General features: G+C 42.7%; 1 protein-coding gene and 1 long non-coding RNA gene across 2 annotated transcripts in view; one reads left to right on the top strand and one right to left on the bottom strand.

Annotated features, from left to right (window-relative positions):
* LOC134949294 (cytochrome P450 2G1-like) overlaps window positions 1–20,652 on the bottom strand; it is a 113,843-nt gene that overhangs the window by 5,721 nt on the left and 87,470 nt on the right. Inside the window, exon 7 of the mRNA XM_063937791.1 lies at window positions 12,702–12,889. Within this exon, the coding sequence (XP_063793861.1) occupies window positions 12,702–12,889 (188 nt within the window). The remainder of the gene's footprint in view (window positions 1–12,701; window positions 12,890–20,652) is intronic.
* Window positions 1–20,652, top strand: part of LOC134949295 (uncharacterized) — a 110,969-nt gene that overhangs the window by 39,445 nt on the left and 50,872 nt on the right. The window lies entirely within an intron of this gene.

Raw genomic sequence — 20,652 nt, 5'->3', positions numbered from 1 at the left:
ATTCATTAATTAAGTTAATTGTGTAACCATAGACTGTGTTGAACTCAAAGCTCCCTGAATAGGTTGGGGAGGGAATTGAGGGAATTTGAGAGGGTAGGAAGGACATTATCTGTAAATAGAGACATTTTGTAGGGAGAGTCCTTAACCACAGTACATTTCCACAAATGTCAAGGTTGGAGCAAATTCTAGAGACTGCAGGGATAGGGTCAAAATTTGAAGAATCTTGGGGGTGTAAACTATAAAGTGTTTGGTGACAAGTATTAAAAGTGTCATTAACCTTGGAAGGGTTATACTGAGCAGTGTCATGGGAGTCCTGAATCTTGAGGTTGTTAAAGGAAGCACACAATTTAAATTTATATGCTGCCATGTATTCTACCTTATTGCTTTTATAATGGAAGCACTGATTAAGACATTTGAAATATGTTTCAGTCTTAATTTCATTTTTCAGCTTGTTCCAGGCACTGAAGCTCGCTGGTGAGATTTAAAAGTTGTTGTTTATGGACCTTATTCCGATGGGCAGTGCAACTGATGATTCATGTACTGATAGCTCCTTTATGGGACTCCTAAACAAGGGCAGAGCAGGGTGACCCTTAGTGTTGGTGGAAAATGAAGTCAATCAACAGTTTACAATTGCAGATTGGAATTTGGTGATCTTCAGGATACTTTCTTTCAGTGTAAAGTAGGGCCTACCTATCAGAGAGTGCAGTACATCAAGAGAAATGACCACAGAGTAATCCAACCATGGATTTGGTCATATGTTGGAAGCCAATAGGTTGTGTGATATTAGAGAGGAGCAGAAAAGTACTATTGATTCCAGGGTAAACTTTATGTGGGCATGGATAAAAAGTGTAGTCATGCAGATTGCTCTCCAAGATTGAAAAAAGACTAGCATCACAGTGTGATGCCATTAGGTGGTCTAGAAGATGACCATGATGAGTTAATTGCAACGTGTAGAAGAATTTTGCAAAGAAAACAAATTTGTGCATATTTGCATCATACATGTTGGTTATTGTAACAGTTTGCCTACCAAGATAAAGTGACAGAGGGGCACACAACAACATATCAACCCCAATGTGCTTTGCAAAGCTGCATGATTTAACATACTTTGGGGTAGAGTTTAGAGGCAATGAACGGATCATCCGAATCCCAAAAGTGGATCTTCTGCACCAAGAATATATCCCCATTAAAGTCAGCGAGGGCACGATGCAGGAGAGAGCACTTTTGTGGTAAGTTGAAGCCTTTGGCTTTTAAATTTGCCAAAGAAAGCAACACAGTGGATAAGAAAATGAGAACTACTAGTGCCAGTTACCACAATCCTATCCCAGGGAGATAGACTGGTAGGGTGGAAGGACCCAGGACCGTAACTAGGTGTGTGTGAAGTGTGTTCTGCACATAGCACTGCAGGGTAGGGGGAGCTGTTGGCAGCATTTGTCAATTATCAATTATCTAATTACTTTAACTTGCAGCTCCCCCATTTTTGAATCCCAGCATCTCCTGAAAACCCCTGTCAGTTACCCCCACCTATTTTGTTGCTAATACCAATCCAGCATGCATGGACTTGACTTGATAGCTCATTGTTGTTCAATCGCACTGTCTTTTATTACATTTCAGGATGCTGATGTGCCATTGATGTGTGAACCCTTTGCCTATAGCATTGCAGTCAGACACTGTATTCATTGAGCTATTTGCCCTTGCATAGAAAGCTAGAGAATTCCAAGCTGGAGAGTTTTAACTATTTGAAGCTTACCTTGTTCTTTGTGAAGGGGTGCTCAGCGTTATGTCTCAGCAGATCTATGTAGTGTGTGGCTGCAAGGGATTGGATGTGTGGCTGCGCACTGCTTGGATCTGCTCGATTATGGTGCTGGTTATTTTATTTTATGGGGTACAGGTAGCTCCATATAGTTAGAAATCTCATAGTTTTTAAATGGCTCGGTGGGAGGGGTGTTTGGCTGGGATGCAGCAGATTGTGAGTTTGTGTCCTGGGTGTGGCAGTATATTGAAATGTGTTATTTAATGAGGGGTATTGTGGATGGGTTCACTACGGCTGGCCGGCGGTCGGGCTCCCGGCGACCAGCATCCCGGCGCCGGGAGCCCGACCGCCGGCTTACCGACAGTGTGGCGAGCGCAAATGAGCCCCTTGTGGGCTCGCTGCGCTCGCCACGCTACGGGCACGGTAGCGCGCTACGCGCGCCACACTATTTTATTCTCCCTCTATGGGGGTCGTGGACCCCCACGAGGGAAAATAAGCGTCGGTATGCCGGCTGTCGGGCTCCCGGCGCCGGTATACTGAGCGCCGGGAGCCCGACCGCCGGCATACAGAAGACCACCCATTGTGGACAAATGGCAACAAGCTCTTGGGTTGAGTGCATAAATGTTGTATAAAGATGATTTGTGTCCAAATCCATGTACTTGCAGGTTCTATAAATGTGTGTGCATAATTATATAATTTCTTGACCTTTTGGGTCTCCCCAATAGGGGCCTGTAGATATACCTTCTCACCAGTATGAATCACCCAAAAAAATTGAGGCAATCGTTTAGTAAAAGATACTAAACTGTTTCATTTACAATCTCATAGATAATTAACAATACAGAATTTCTCTGAATATACAACAGATTTACATAAATATGTTACAACATTAGCAATGTTTTTTTAGTGCACACACACCAAATGTAAAGGAGCAGTTGACAAGTTGTTGCCACCCTCACCTTAAAAAGGTGTGAGTTCTAGGGTGGTTGTTCGAGCAATTGGGTGGTGAACGAATATTGATAAATCCTACGTGTTTCGTCCAGATGGACTTCTTCAGGGGTAAGTAACTTCTAAGAAATTGTAAATTCCATAGGCTTTACATATCAAGTGAATCCAGAGAATGGAATTAAAACTGGCTTTATATGCTTATACTGTCAACAAAAAACTTCTGATTGCTCCTTTATTACAAAGGGAGAATGTTTTCACCCAATAGGTCAGAAGAAAAATAGCTTTTTGTACCAGAAAGATAAAAGAGGGTTGATAATCCTCAAATGTTTAAAACCAAGCAGGCTGTAATTGCTCTGTGCTGCCACAGTTTGTGATATAGTGGAATTAGGGAGTAGTGAAAGGGTTGGCTTCATAGACTCAAGTCCAATCGCAAATGACTAAAAGTTCCTGCATATAAACCAACCATGTGTTTGTGACTCACAGATTGGGATATTTGATATATATATAGATATATATATAGATATAGATATAGATATAGATATAGATATAGATATATATGGTACAAGTACAACCTTTGTGTGTCCTGACGACGGAGCTACGCGCTCCGAAATGTTGACATTCTTAGATAAATTTATGCTATCTTTTTGAAATTTGATAAATTTTGTCCCCACGAGGCACGTGCCTTATGTCCCTATTGGAAAAATGCAGAGGGGTGGCGGCGCCAATTCTCTTTCTGGCACAGGGCACCAAAAAGTCTAGTTACGGCTCTGGAAAGACCGGGTGGAATAAAAGGAAAGGAACTTGCTTACTAGGGTGGTAATTGCAATAAGGGAAAAGGAATCTCTACCCACAAACAAAGCACCTGTACCCCTTAATTAATTGCCACACTGACACTTCCATTCTGAAGCTCATGACAGGAAGCTCATAGACGGATTATATGTCATAGACGGATAATATGCATCTCCTTTAGTGGGGGTTTCATAGACACCATATTATAGGTGGAAGCCACAAACATCTTTTTTATGTATTGATCATTTTTATAATTCATTAAACATTTTAAAAAATTAAACTGGATTCCAATTAATGTGAGACCATTTGGCCACTTTGTGTAATGTGAAATTGGTGAGTTGGTAGACCTATTGGAACAACTAAATATTATACATTTAAGACAGGCATTCCCAACCACAGTCCTCAAGGCACACTAACAGTGCATGTTTTAGTGATATCCAGGCTTCAGCACAGGTGACTTAATTAGTAGCTCAGTTATTTTGATTTAACCATCTGTGCTGCAGCCTGGATATCACTAAAACCTGCACTGTTGGTGTGCCTTGAGGACCGTGGTTGGGAATGCCTGATTTTAGAGGTTAATAATTCAAGCAGAGGAAGCAATACACAATAGGTTTTAATTAAAAAGGTTTTATTAATTACTATATGTAATTCAAATATAGGAATTTATATATCCTAACAATACACTGATAGATATATAATTATTGGGTGTGGTCAGCTAGCACCCTCTAAGACAGGCGTTTCCAACCGTGGTCCTCAAGGCACACCAACAGTGCAGGTTTTAATGATATCCAGGCTTCGGCACAGATGGTTAAATCAAAATAACTGAGGTACTAATTATGTCACCAGTGTTCAAACCTGGATATCACTAAAACCAGGACTGTTAGTGTGCCTTGAGGACCGAGGTTGGGAAGCACTGCTCTAAGATCTATTTAAAATATTTTAAACATTTGGGTTCTTTCTAACAGAGTGCCCTCTTAGAAGAGCTGCTCTGCAGTCTTAATTGTGATTCAGGACTTTTGCTATGGTGTCTGTCTGTCTGTCTGTCTGTCTGTGTAAATGTTCTCCTATTTTAAATTATATGACAAATATCTTAGTAAATTTAAATATATGCATTCTTGAGCTCCTAAATGAGCTATATTGTAAAAATATTCCAAATATAAAATAAGAAAATGCCACAGAGGTACAGCTACTGTATGATAGCTACATAAACATGAATATTTCCTGAAATACACTGCTCAAAAAAATAAAGGGAACACTAAAATAACACATCCTAGATCTGAATGAATGAAATATTCTTATTAAATACTTTGTTCTTTATATAGTTGAATGTGCTGACAACAAAATCACACAAAAATTATAAAAAATTAAAGTGGAAAAACACACTACAGGCTGATCCAACTTTGATGTAATGTCCTTAAAACAAGTCAAAATGAGGCTCAGTAGTGTGTGTGGCCTCCACTTGCCTGTATGACCTCCCTACAATGCCTGGGCATGCTCCTGATGAGGTGGTGGATGGTCTCCTGAGGGATCTCCTCCCAAACCTGGACTAAAGCATCTGCCAACTCCTGGACAGTCTGTGGTGCAATGTGGCGTTGGTGGATGGAGCGAGACATGATGTCCCAGATGTGCTCAATTGGATTCAGGTCTGGGGAACGGGCGGGCCAGTCCATAGCATCAATGCCTTCATCTTACAGGAACTGCCGACACACTCCAGCCACATGAGGTCTAGCATTGTCTTGCATTAGGAGGAACCCAGGGCTAACCGCACCAGCATATGGTCTCACAAGGGGTCTGAGGATCTCATCTCAGTACCTAATGGCAGTCAGGCTACCTCTGGCGAGCACATGGAGGGCTGTGCGGCCCCCCAAAGAAATGCCACCCCACACCATTACTGACCCACTGCCAAACCGGTCATGCTGGAGGATGTTGCAGGCAGCAGAACATTCTCCTTTGCATCTCCAGACTCTGTCACGTCTGTCACATGTGCTCAGTGAGAACCTGCTTTCATCTGTGAAGAGCACAGGGCACCAGTGGCGAATTTGCCAATCTTGGTGTTCTCTGGCAAATGCCAAACGTCCTGTACGGTGTTGGGCTGTAAGCACAACCCCCACCTGTGGATGTCGGGCCCTCATACCACCCTCATGGAGTCTGTTTCTGATCATTTGAGTAGACACATGCACATTTGCGGCTTGCTGGAGGTAATTTTGCAGGGCTCTGGCAGTGCTCCTCCTGTTCCTTCTTGCACAAAGGCGGAGGTAGCGGTCCTGCTGCTGGGTTGTTGCCCTCCTGGTAGCGCCTCCATGCTCTGGACACTACGCTGACAGACACAGCAAACCTTCTTGCCACAGCTCGCATTGATGTGCCATCCTGGATTAGCTGCACTACCTGAGCCACTTGTGTGGGTTGTAGACTCCGTCTCATGCTACCACTAGAGTGAAAGCACCGCCAGCTTTCAAAAGTGACCAAAACATCAGCCAGAAAGCATAGGAGCTGAGAAGTGGTCTGTGGTCACCACCTGCAGAACAACTCCTTTATTGGGGATGTCTTGCTAATTGCCTATAATTCCCACCTGTTGTCTATTCCATTTGCACAACAGCATATGAACTTGATTGACAATCAGTGTTGCTTCCTAAGTGGACAGTTTGATTTCACAGAAGTGTGATTGATTTGGAGTTACATTGTGTTGTTTAAGTGTTCCCTTTATTTTTTTGAGCAGTGTATTTCAAACAGCTGTTTTATCTGAGGACACATTTCTCTGTAGTCAGAAGTGCCTTATTGCAAATAATGGAGAAAGTATCAGTTCAGGGTAATTAGCAGCATACAGTTTACTGTACTGTAGATGGTAGTGTACATAAACTTTTATCTCCTATAACATAGATATAAAACAAATAGTATTCATAATATAATTGCCCCTTAATGCAGATAAAAAAAGCATGACATACGCACTTTTACCATCAATAATAATACTAACCATGAATAGTTGAGAGGAGGCAAATATAATATTCAGCTTTGTGTAGCCCACAAACGCTGGATAATTATTAAAACAATGCAATTTATATTTGAGTTTATAAAACACCCTTCCCAAATGTAAATATCTCAGCACATTGTAGAGATATAAATCTGCCCCACTTAACTCACCACCATCATCAACTATTCCTGTAATGCACCACCATCATCAACTATTCCAGGCCAACTTTCTTCACATTCTGGATCAATTTAAATCAGACCTTCACACATGGTCTGAGCACTTCACATCTTGGATATGCAGAATAAATTTCAGTAAAGATGAATGTATTAGCTCGGCTCCTATATTTAATTCAAACCTTATCGATTTATATCCCTCCTTAGGTCTTCAAATTTTTACAATTTAAATCTTCTCAAATTGTTTGGGCTCATAAACGACCCCACATTAAATGATCACTTCTACAATGCTCTTCCCAATATGGCGGCCTATGTATCCCTAAGTTTCTTAAATATTATTATGCAACCCAGCTCTCCCACTGTGTGCAAAGGAGCACTTCTGATGCATCACTCATCTAAGTCATTTGATAAAATATTGGGCCCTTTGCAGACTACTCAAAATACCTCATCCCTGTTTCGCAGATGACCCTCTTCTCTTTCTAATTTCCTTCTTCATTTTACTATTGTTCCTTTCCTCCTTCTCCTTCCAGGCAGTTACCTTAGCCTTAGCTATTGAGATAGCTCTCCTTAATGTTTCTTCACAAAAATGGATCGCTTGTACGTCATTGTTAGTTTATAGCGAAAGTTTATATGTTTATACACACTTTGCTATTTGGAGGCTTTTGTCTCTTGCCCGCTGTATTTTGAATGTGATCAGCTCAATAAACATTACTTTAAAAAAAATCGGTCCACCTTTAGTGCAACACGGTTTTTCCAAAGTGCAAAATTTCTTGAATCAGCCCTATAATTTTTTCAGTATGGGGATGTTTATGCTTTGGGGAACTGATCCCCTAGAAATGAATAGGTTAGATTTGGTTTCCTTATGTCAATGTGTCCCAATACCGTGTGCCTGCTTGCAGTTATGTCAAGAATTCTGCCTGGTGTAGCCTAGTGCTGATAGTGGTGTTTTCTGCTGGACCATATTGCATTTGTATCCACAAATTTGCTGCTACCAGTCTAGACTATGAGTGCCTCATCTCATCACTCCACCTGTCTCCTTGACCCAATGATGCCAACCTCCTCTGCTCCCTCTTTCTTGATGCTTGCTCCTACCTCACCCATATCTTTAAACTCACCCTTTATTCTGGCTCTGTCCCTTCTTTCTGCAAACACAGCATTGTCTCAGACATCCTTAAGAAACCCTCACTTCACCTTGATCACATGGGTCTGATTCAGAGATGAACGCAGTGTCTGTGCTGAAGGTTTCAAAAGCTGCAGGTGTCTTGAGTTAAAATATGACCACTGCAGGCTTCTGTGATCTCCTGTTGTGTCTGAGAACACATCATTGGATCAACTGCATGATCACTAGACATCTGAGTAGCCAGCTGAAATCACGCAGCTGGGGCTAGTGAAGCTTTCTCAACTTTCTTTGGTTAAATCATGCAGCCATTGGCTTTGGCACATCCAGAAAATGGGGCCAACATACCACCATTTTCTCAGATGCTACCTGCCACCTCCCCATCTCTGCAACTAAATGCCAGCAGCATGTTGATCATGCTGCAGCATTTGGGTCACTGCATCACAGCCAAGTATCTGTATATGTGCATTGTGGACTTTTCGCATGCTGAGATCTGAAAACATTGGAGATGTGTTTATGCATCAGGTTTATGTACAGTACATCTCTGAATTAAGTTCATCTCTAACTAATGCCCCATCTTTCTACTTTTCTATAAATCCAAGCTTCTTCAGATGATAGTCTGTCGGCTTCAAAATAATAATTTTCTTTCACACACTTTTCAATCTGGTTTCTGCTCACAACACACTAATGAGGCAGCCAGGTTATATTGGATGCTGCAGCACCTCTCTCAACATCTTCTGGCGATCCGTCTGCTAGCCACACCGGGAGTGCACAGAGACGCTCCCATTCAGACTGTCTCCGTCCGGTCACGCAACGGAGGCGCTCTCCCATTCTAGTGAATGGTGCACGTCTCCATTATGGGTGTGCGCCTGGCGATAAGCACCCCCAGGCACAGACAGAACCACGACTAGCGTGTCTCCATCTGTATGTAGTGTGTGGCTGCAAGAGATTGGATGTGTGGCTGCACACTACATAGATCTGCTCAACTGCAACACTGATTTTTTTTTTTTACAAAGTGCAGTATATGAAGCTATTGGTACAGTATAAATAATGCACAATCATTTATAGACCACTGCAAGAAAATGGATTTGGACACACATGCGCTTTATACCACATTCATGCACTTAACTTGAGAGCTCGCAGTTATTCAGTTACAACACCCTTTATTAAATAACACATTTCAATATACTGCCATACCCAGGATTCAAACCTATAACCTATTGAATTTTAATGAAACACCCTACTCATTGAGTTATTTGATCCTGCATAAAAACTGCATTTGATCCTGTATAAAAAATATAAGAACTACAGTATGTATGTATGTATGTATGTATGTATATATATATATATATATATATATATATATATATATATATATAGTGGGAAGGGGCATCACAGCATGGGCTTTCTCTGCGCATGTCACCCTGGGGCAAACCGTCTGCTTCCGCCAAGTCCATTTGCTGGCCACTTGCTTTAATGTGTTTATTAACAGTGCAATTGGTTACTTCTCACCTATAAAGCCCTATTCTGGAGCTCATTCTACCTACCAGTTCAGTGTGGAGGAGCTGTTGTGTGGTGGAAGCAGTAGCAGTCCACTAGGGTTTAAGCAACTGACAGACAGACAGTGAGGCAGCATTGTTGCTGACTGAGCAACTGGGTGAGTCACCCTATGGAATGGGGTCGAGCAGGGAGGGCTGACTGACAGAGTTCAACTTTTAACCACTTGCCAGGCACGGTCGCGTCAGATGCGACCATACCAGGCCGAGATTTCCTTGACATGGTTGCATCTCATGCGACCAGTCAGAAACCCCCTCTGGGCAGCTGCTGGAAAAGATTCTTCCAGCAGTGACCTATATAGAGGGACCTCCCAGTCACCTTACACCTATGGCTGCACCCCCAGTGTGCCCGATCACTGCTGGCCATAGTGCTGAGCAGCCATTACTTGAAAGAAAACACTGCGGCTACTCTTTCCCTCTGTCCCGCTCACCATGACTACGATGATCAGGAAGCCAGGTGGCACCCATACGCAGCGGCTGTCATGCTATGTCCCGATCACTGTCGTTCTCAGTGGTCAGACAGTGGTCAGACAGCATGGCAGCATCAGTGCAGCTGCGTCTGCACAATAAACAACTGTCAGGGCTCTTTTCCCATGTGTCATGATCACACTAATCGGGCAGTCTCAACTGTATGTGTGTTTTTATACACACATACATATACTGTTATATAGTGTTATACAGTGTGTGTGTGTGTGTGTATATATATATATATATATATATATATATAATATATATATATATATATATATATATATATATATATATATATATATATATATATATATATATATATATATATATATATATATATACATACACTGCCGCTTGGCAGTACAGATGGTGTAATGGTTGGCATTCCTGCCTCAGAGCACTGAGATCATGGGTTCGATTCCCACCATGGCCTTAACTGAGTCAAGTTTGTATATTCTCCCTGTGCTTGCATGGGTTTTCTCCAGGTACTCCGGTTTCCTCCCGCAATCCAAAAATATACTGGTAGGTTAATTGGCCCCAACAAAAATTAACCCTAGTGTGAATGTGTGTGCATATAGGGAAGAGAGTGTATGCTCCACTGGTGCAGGGACTGATGTGAATGGCCAAATATTCTATGTAAAGTGCTGTGGAATATGTGTGCATTATATAAATAACTGGTAATAAATATATATATATATATAACATTTTCATAATAAAAAAATCTAAGTTTTTGGAAAAATAGGAACCAATTAAATGGTTACATTTTAATTCAACTACTAAGATACAATAATTTAATATATATGGCATAATGTGTACAAGGGTTACTACTGTGTGGCATAATGTTAACAATGGGCTCTACTGTGTGGCATAACATGAATATGGGACACATTATTGTGTGGTGTAATGTGAATAAGGCACACTACTGTGTGGCGTAGTGTAATGTGAATAAGGGACATTACTGTGTGGTGTAATGTGAATTAGGGACACTACTGTGCAGTGTAAAGTGAATAAAGTTGCAATACTGTTTGGAGTAATTTGAATTGGGGGTACTATTGTGTGGCCACTCCCCTTCCCCACAAGACCACATCCTGTCCCTATTCAAAATGAAGGTAGGTCGTAGGGGCAGTTCTATTCTTGGTACAGGGCACCAAAATATCTAGATATGGCTCTGGATGCAGACGTTTTTTGGGCAAGTGGAGAAAGCCACTCAATTTAAGAGCAGAGGGTCTGCAATTTAAGGGCAGAGGGGCTTATGCTGGCTGAGTTGGGAGCCCAGACAAAAAAAGGAGTAACATTTTAGACTGCAGGTGGTGTAGATTTAAAATGCACAGAGAAATAAAACTTTGAAATGGGTATGCCCAAACTCAAATCTAAAATTGCAGTGTAGAAGTACATCTGCCCAGTACTTTTTACTACATGCAAAAGCAGCTAATATTTACCCTGCATGCCAAAAAGAATGTTTTTGCAATCCTTATATTGCAACATTGTTTGTCCAAACATTACTTCCTTTTTTTTCCACATAGCTCTAAATCCTGATTGCAGAAAGCCTAGCTGAAATGCCATAAAGTACATGATACTAATTTTAATCCTCCAGAATGTTGGCAGATGAAGCTTGGTCATTGGCAAGAAATACATTTTCTTACAATCTTAAATGCATCCACACCCATATTGTTGTTTATGGTGTTCAGAATCATTAATGGAATTTTATCAAAAAGCTAAGTCAGCTTTTTCCCAAAATTGTGGAATTAAATTAACAATTCCTAAGTTTACTCAACTCAGCCCCTACACAGACTAATATACAGTATATAAGTGTACTAGATCCGGTCAAGAATCCCGGCAGTCAAAATACTGCGCAGGCACCCTGACTAGGGACACAATCCTGGCACTAGAATCCTGACTGAGTGTTTGCCGGCCACAGGACAAGTAAGCAGCACGAAGTTGGGGTTATTAGGTTTAGGCTGCAGTAGGAGGGTTAGGGTTAGGTTGCGGGGAGAGGGGTTAGGTTTAGGCTGTGGGTAGGGAGAGTTAGGTTTAGGCTGTGTGGAGGGGAGTTAGGGTTAGACACATCTGGGGAGGGTTAGGGTTAGGCTTCTGGGGGGGAGGGTTAGGTTTAGGCTTTGAGAAAGAGGGATTTGGTATAGGCACCACCAGGGAGGGTTAGGGTTAGGCTGTGGGCAGGGGTTAAGGTTTAGACTGTGGGAAGGGACAGTTAGGGGGGCATTGGGGAAAGGTTGTTATACTTCCCTTGCCCCTGTTGGTATTCTCACCATCGGGAAGGTGCAATCAAGATTTTGACTGCCAACATGCCAAGCACCAGCATATTGAGCCCAACCGAAGTGTACTATATAAAATAATGCACTATGATAATTATAACATTATATGTAGTATTATGTAAATAGTAGAAACTATGGGGGTCATTCCGACCTGATCGCACGCTGCCATTTTTCGCAGCGCAGTGATCAGGTCACTACTGCGCATGTGTATGCACCGCAATGCGCAGGCGCATGGTACGGGTACAACGCGGATCGTTGTTGAGCGAAGGATTTTACGAAGAATCCATTCGCACAGCTGATCGCAAGGAGATTGACAGGAAGAAGGCATTTATGGGTGTCACTGACCGTTTTCTAGGAGTGTTTGGAAGAATGCAGGCGTCTCCAAGCATTTGCAGGGCAGGTGTCTGACGTCAATTCCGGGACCGGACAGGCTGAAGTGATCGCAAGAGCTGAGTAAGTTCTGATCTACTCAGAAACTGCACAAACTATATTTGTACTGCTCGGCTGGACATGCGATCGCACCCTTGCACAGCAAATATACACTCCCCAATGGGTGGCGATTATGCGTTCGTACGGCTGCAAGAAGTGGCTAGTGAGCGATCAACTCGGAATGACTCCCAATGTCCATACAATTACATGCACATAGAAATACTATATACCTTTGGTAATGTGTATCCTTTAAGTTTCACCTCTCTAAGTGTTTTCCTTGGTAAACCCAAGGGAATCAGGTTTGTGAATCTTTGTATTTCATGGATCATTGCTTCTGTGTAAGGCAGGTTGCTTCTGTTTTGCAAGGATGGGCTAAGATGTCGACCAATAACATTGTCGATTTCCTCTTGTACCTTGGCTTGAGTATAGGAAAAAAAAGAAAAATAAATATTAATAATCATAGCGGGGATTTTAATGTAAAATATTCACATTTTGTTAAAAAACCGTATTACAACAAAAAAAAAATTTGCAATACCCACTTTTTGTGTTACTGTATTAAAATTACAGTTGTGCACACACCCCTGAGTTTTACTTTCATTTTTTAAACCAAGTTTTTGTTTTGGCAAATCACTCTGATTTGTATTGGTGGTGGTTTTAGGCTTTATTAAATATGGTAAAAAAAAAATATATATTTCTAACACTAAAACTAGGACATACCAGGTCATATGTCATCCGAGTCGGCAGACAGCACCGCCATATTGTTCACATCAGCCAGTGTGTATGCACTATTGTGTGCGCCTGCGCATCATTTGTCGCATCTTCAGATCAGCCAATCCGAAGACATTGTCAGGGACACAATTTTCCTGGATGTCTCCACTGGATAATATACAGACGTGTCCACATAAACCTTTTCCATTTTGCTCAATTTGTCACACCATATGTAGCATGGCTATACTTTGTTCTATGAGTAGCGAGTGGATGAATTTTTTTTTTTGCCATAATAGAATATGTATAAAGTATTAAAGAAGCAAATTAACCCCTTCAGTGGTGACTTTTTAGAATTTGGTCACACCTCCCAGGGTGTTTTTTTTTTTTTTTTTTTTTTTTTTTTACCTGCGCGTTGCCAGGGGTTACATGCGCTGTGTCATGCTTTTTTCCAGGGGTTTTGTGCTCGTATCCATGCTCATTGCCACGGGGAATGCTCGGTGCCTTAGGTAATGCTCATTGCCTAGGGGTAGCTAAGGGATTGCCATTGATGGTCTATGACCGATGTTGAATACTTTTACCATGGATGGGGGAGAACCAGATGGTTTCCCGCCATCGATGGCTAAGTGATACCGAATTGTTTTTCATTTTTCTTTTTCTATTTTCAAAGTGTCAGGGCACAGAGCTTTGCTCTGCCCCCTGTCACCCACTAAGCCACACACCCCTGGTATGCCCGCGTTATTACTGTAAAGCAGGCATGACCATCGATATGTAAAACCATCGATGGATCCATTCCAGATGGTTTTACACAATCAAGGTTATCAATCGATGGTGATCATCGATGGATAACCCACCGATGGCCATCTCTAGGGTCAGCATTTGCTGGCAGGCACTAGCCCGCCAGCACTAAAATCCTCTCCCCTGCTCCTCTCTTGTACGCCGCCCTGCTGGAGGAGTTTTGCAGAATGACGCTGTCAAAGTCAGAAAAATGTCTCTATGCACGTTGCCATATTTGCACCGCACACTGGTCCGCGCTGCGCATGCGTACGCTCTCCCGTGAAGGCGCATACCCGCGATAGCGTGCACTCGCAGGCGCGGTATGCGTATTTACGGTAGAGTTTATGTAGTCGTAGCGTGCGACTCATTCGTTACAAATGTTCACAATTAATGTAGTTTGTAGATCATGGTCCCCTTGATAGATTCTGAAAGTTTGGTTAATATAGAAGGTCCCTGTTTAAAGGAATCCCTCTTTGTATTGTACGAAGGGTCTGACAGGAATCATACAGCAGTGTTTGGTACCCATCGGAAGAGTATTTAATTAGTAATATTCCGGTGTTGGTTTGGAGCGTATTAATCGCTCGTGCGAATAGTTATGGACATAAGAAGTTTATGTCCATTTCTATTATTTACACATACTCAGGTATGCGGCGGGAAACCCAGTTTCCCACCCACCTGAGCTGTTGGAAATCGTCACAGCCCACCTGTATGAATCACCCTATGACCTTTTGTTATGATGCAGGGCCGAATTCCTTCGGCCAATGGACAATGGGATTGTAGGACCAGGAGATTGCATTGTGTGTGGGGCATAAATAGGCAGGCCGACCACATCCAGCTCTCACTCTCTCATCAACGGTTATCTGCTGATAGCCGGGAGCTGGATATCGAGGCGCAGGCGATCATACCCTTTGTGCGTAAGTTTCTCTCCGTAATCATTGTCTTTCTGTGAGCCAATTTCTCTCATCTCTCTCTCTCTCTCTCTCTCTCTCTCTCTCTCTCTCTCTCTCTCTCTCTCTCTCTCTCTCTCTCTCCCTGTTATGTTCTCCCATATCTCCCCTAGACTAGGCTAGTATTGTATTGTATTGTATTAGATAGTATTGTATTGTATTACATTTAGGTCAGTGTAGTATTGTCTTTTTGTATTTATTGTTTAGTTCTGTGGTTAGGAAGTCTCTGTTATATTGTAGTGTATCATTTGTACTGTTATCCCCTTTTACAAATATATTAGATATAATACAGTTAATAGGCTTTGGAACCTAAACCAGTATCTGTGTATTTTCTATAGTGTTAAGTGTTCACTTGAGCGTCTGTGACGCTCAAGCAGCTTTGTAGTTAGTCAGGTTACACAAGGTTGCACTTACACCCTGTATTCACATTAAGGTATTCTGTGTATTTCATTAGTATAAGGTCTAGACATAAAGGTATAGCATTGTGAGCGTCTGCACCGCTGGTGACCTCCTCGTGGTCTCGAGCGTAAGCTACGCCATAGCGAATCATTACTCTAGTCATAACCAATAACGTGTCCTGTGATCACTGGGCCGTGAGCGAACGTGACGCTTGAGCGTCTCGCCTACGGCGGAGCGATCGTTACGCAAATAGCGTACCCTAACGGTACTTCTTAAGCAAACAGCGTACAGTGTTCTTAGACTTCATAAAGGGTTGTTTATACGACAAAAGTATTTAGAATTGTCAATTGGGGACTCGTCCTATCCTTCTCATATCTGCACTAGGTAGATCAGCAGACATTATCCCCCAGCAAAGGGTGGGAGGTTGTCTCCCAGTGCTGACGGGATAAGCGTCTGCTTCGCTTAGATAAAGAGTGCTGAAGGAATCCGGGAACCGGAAGTAAGAACAAAACGCTTGTGTCTTTTAAAACTGTTTATTTCTCTTCTGTCTTGCGTATACACGCACGCATACATTTATCTGCATTTCTTTTTCAATTTCGTATATCACTATTCCTGTTTGCCAATTTTTATAGTTGATAGAAAGTGCTAAAAAGAGATTTGCTGTTATTTCATAGTAAAGGTAATAGTTAAAGTATAGAACAACACACGATTTGTCTAGGAGACAAGGCAGTCAGTGTGGATTGCGGTAGATGATCAGGGATCATTTACATTGATAAAAGTATATATTGTGTTACGGTGGATCTTTGCATTGCGTACACGTGTCGCTAACAAAGACTAGCGTACGCAATCCAAAAGGCAGACGCACGCAGCGTACATTACGCAACGTAGCGTCCGGTTACGCTCACGTAGCTCAAGTCACGAAAAAGGTGAATTAGCGCAAAGGCGATAAGTAACGCACAGCGGTAGATAACGCGAAGCGGTAAATAACGCAAATCTATTTTTGGAAAAAAAAAAAAAAAAAATCTGAAATTTAGTTTAACAGATCCTGCTCCTAATTGGTAACACTGTTGGACTGAAGACAATTTCTGCGCAGAAATAGATATAGAAACAAAGTGTACATGTGTTGAGTGAGTGTGGTTTTGTATACATAAGTTTATACAACTTTAAGGTGGAACCAAAAGGAAAGCCGGGTACTCGTCAAGGGACATACGTGTAAGTGACATATACGGTGGCTAGGGAGGCATCCCTGGTTAAATAATATTTGAGCATTAGAGTATAGCGGACCATAAGGTAACAAGACCAGGAGGTCATAAGGTAACAAGACCAGGAGGTCATAAGGTAACAAGACCAGGAGGTCGTAAGGTAAAAGGTCCGCTATAAAAGTCCAGTGGCACAACGCCTGGGGTGTTGGTGCAGAACCCATATAGGCCATACAAGCTCTTGCTGAAGGAATCGCGGCCGGAAACATCGATTCCATTGATCTTTCAGTACATAACAAGTAGTGCTTGTGTACTGAACGATTGGACCACACGTAATTGTGTGCAGTAGTTAGTAATCTGACCTAATACCATTAGAGTAAAGTGGTCACAAACGCTATTTGTACATTCTGACGTGATTTGTGTAATTTTTTATTTTTGGAAGGGAAGTTCGCTGGTCACTCAGGAACTATCTAACAACCCCAACTTTACTGGAAAGAGTAAGTGTCCTGCGGGTAACCCTCATATGTTCCAGTAAACTGAAGGTTCCATAGGGGCCCTGTATCGAGTACGCCAGCACCACGTCGGTGTGATCAGGTCGTATTGGTCGAGGTGGGCGAGTGAGTGGGGTACTCGGTAAACCGCCACCGCCGGCCTACTGTGGAGTAATTTGGTTGTCTGTAAAGGCTTGCTGAAAACCTTGATACAGAAATCCAAGGAGGACTAAGCAACACCTGCAGACTATGGGGGCCAGTTGCTCAGGTAGGGGGCGATCAACCTTGGTTCAGGTTGATTCTGTGAACCGACCAGTTGGGTCGGCACGATATGTAATGTGTGAAAAATATGGAAGTCACACCGAATCTTTATGTGATGAATGGGAAAGAATGACTGTACAAGACAGGGACAAATTCCCAAGAATAGGTAGCTTTAGTCCAGAAGTGTTACAAAATTTAAGGAGGAGGATATGTCTCGTAAAATCAGCAAAGAGACGAATTCAACATCATGATTATTTACAGTTATGGCACCAGGAAGGTGAGATACAGAGAGGTTTGGCTCTGGCGGCAGGATCTGGGGCAGTCAGGAAGCTGATAGCCACAGCTCCTCCACCACCATACATTGCAGGAGAGAAGTTGATTGCGGAGAGAAACGCACTGGGTTGTAAAACACAAACTCTTAGTAACCCTGTAAATGTTAATGATGTTAACCAAATAACTCATGCAAGTATTAACCCGTATACCCGTGCAAGATGTACCCTGTTTTGAACCTTCCTCAGGAGTGTGATCAAGAAGACGATTCAGCAACAATTTCAGCTCTCTCTCTTGCAGCCACCATAGCAGAGACCACAGTAGGCACCGCGACACCCACGAGATTAGTGAAAGCCCCTAGCGGAGGGATAGGTGAGGTCGTGTCAACGGGTAAGTACGGCACCATGCACTACACTGAAACAATTGTACCACAACAAGCAGTAGAATCTACACAGGAAGAGGCTGTTAGAATTGCTCCTGTAAGGGTAATAGCAGTTCCCAATGGAAAAACAGATGTGTCTGGAGCCACTCCCATAAGGAACATTGCCATGTACACTCCATTTTCCAGAATGGAATTAAGAACAATAGTGTCCGAATTTCCTGACCCCAGAAAGGACTTAGTTGCTAGCCAAAAATACATCAGGGATCTAGGTAACACTGTAGAACCCAACAACAAGGATTGGCAGATACTGCTAAGAGCTTGTTTACCTTCCAATGTTGACGCAACTCAATTTTTAGCTGACTGTGCATTGGATAAAGATGTACCGCTTACAGACGTGTACAACAAGGATAATGTAAAAAGGATAAATTTACAGCTAAAGGAGTATTTCCCAGCCGTTGTTAAATGGAACAAGATATTTTCCATTAAGCAAAAGGAGTCCGAAACGGCAACAGAATATTTTCACCGGGCACTATTAGAAATGGCAAAGTACACTGGTATAGAAGACATTAAGACCAACCCAAACCATCGAGAAGTAGCAGTATCTGTACTGATGGATGGTTTGAAAGAAACATTAAAAGCTAGGGTACAGACCACGCAGCCATGTTGGCGAGGTCTGTCAGTGTCCACATTGAGAGAGGCTGCTATTGATCACGACAGAAACATCACTAGGCACAGGGAATCGCAAAGTGATAAGTTGATGTCCGTAAGTATACAGGCGCTGACCACAAGGCAGCCTGCGTATGTACCACCGAATCCTGTGGGTAAGGCAAGTGTAATAACATGTTTTTCTTGTAACAGACCGGGACACTTTGCACGAGAATGTAGAACAAAGAATGTACAAAGATCTTTTCAACCCCCTAGACAACAACACAACACACGACAATGGGAGCAGGGTCCACAGAGGCGGAGTTTTGAGCCACATACAGGGGAAACAAAAAGATATCCCCCGAACAGAGATTGGCATGCCTCTGGTAGTTCCCAGCTAACCCCCGCACAAGTAGTCGCTGCCAGCGGGATTCAGGGAGGTCAGCATACCCAATAGGGGTGTGGCCATACCTGTAATCTGCACCCAGTTAAGTTGATTGCAATCTCTGGTTCGCTTCCAAGATTAGCAATCAATGTAGCTGGTAAAACTTTAAACTTTCTTGTAGACACAGGGGCGGCCAAGTCAGTGATAAATTCGACAGTGGGCATGAGAACCACTGGTAGGACAATTCCAGCCATGGGAGTAACAGGAGTAGTCCAGCACTACCCTGTTAGCAAACCAGCCGAGATTACAATAGGGCCTTTGCATACCAAGCATTCCTTTTTGCTGGCTGCATCGGCACCAACTAATCTCCCGGGAAGAGACTTACTATGTAAAATGGGTTGCGTCATTTATTGTACTCCTGAAGGTGTATTCTTGGACATCCCTGAGAATCACGCTCAGGAAGTACGAGACATGTTAGACTCCCCATCAAAATTAATGTCACATTCCATTATGACAAATAGGAATCCATCCCAAGTAGAAGAGATGACATCTCAGATACCAGAGTCACTTTGGACAAAAGATGGACAGGACACTGGATTAATGGCAAATGTAGCTCCAGTAGTTGTACAAGTAAAAGATGGTAGGATAGCTCCAAAAATCCCACAGTATCCTCTGAAGCCAGAGGTGGAGTTAGGAGTTTTTCCCGTAATAGAGCGCTTGCTACAACAGGGCATTCTAGTAAGAACGTCCAGCACAGCAAATAGTCCCATCTTCCCTGTTAAAAAGAGTGGGGGGAGGGGTTACAGGCTAGTGCAAGATCTAAGGGGGATTAACAAAATAGTTGAGAGTCAGTTCCCCGTAGTGCCTAATCCAGCTGTCATCCTAATGCAAATTCCTCCCACTGCCAAATTTTTCACGGTTATTGACCTCTGCTCCGCATTCTTTTCGGTACCTCTGCACCCTGACAGCCAATATTTGTTTGCATTCACATACAGAGGAGTCCAATACACGTGGACTCGGTTACCCCAAGGTTTCATAGATAGTCCAAGTATATTTTCTCAGGCTTTGCATGATTGTTTACAGTCTTTCCAACCGGAGAGTGGATCAGTGTTGATACAGTACGTGGATGATCTACTACTGTGTTCTGATTCATTGGAAGCTTCTCTGAAAGATACGAAACAGCTCCTGTTTCATCTTTCAGACACAGGTCACAAGGTTTCCAAAGACAAGTTGCAATTATGCCAAGCTAAGGTAAAATATTTGGGACACTGTCTAACACAAGGACTGAGACACCTGACCGCTGATAGAATCCAAGCCATTAGAGACATGACACTGCCACAAACCCAACAACAGATCAGGACGTTTCTAGGAATGTGTGGGTATTGCCGTAATTGGATCCCAGGGTTTTCCATATTGGCGCTACCTTTGCAGGAAATGGTCTCCTCAAACAAACCTGATCGGATTTCGCATACAGACGAATCCGAAACAGCATTTGAGAGACTCAAACAGTGTCTAACGCAGGCACCAGCACTAGGTATGCCAGACTATGGGAAACCCTTTGAACTATACGGAACAGAAAGTGCTGGGTGCGCAGCAGGTGTGCTAACACAAAAACACGGTGACGCCAGCAGGCCAGTTGCATACTACAGCGCTCGGCTAGATACGGTAGCGCGATCCCTCCCCACATGCTTGCGTAGCGTTGCGGCGATAGCATTGCTAG

This window comes from Pseudophryne corroboree, chromosome 8 (genome assembly GCF_028390025.1).
Source record: "Pseudophryne corroboree isolate aPseCor3 chromosome 8, aPseCor3.hap2, whole genome shotgun sequence".
Taxonomy (NCBI): Eukaryota; Metazoa; Chordata; class Amphibia; order Anura; family Myobatrachidae; genus Pseudophryne; species Pseudophryne corroboree.
The sequence above is the reverse complement of the archived record's forward strand: the minus strand, read 5'-3'. Positions and strand labels throughout refer to the sequence as shown.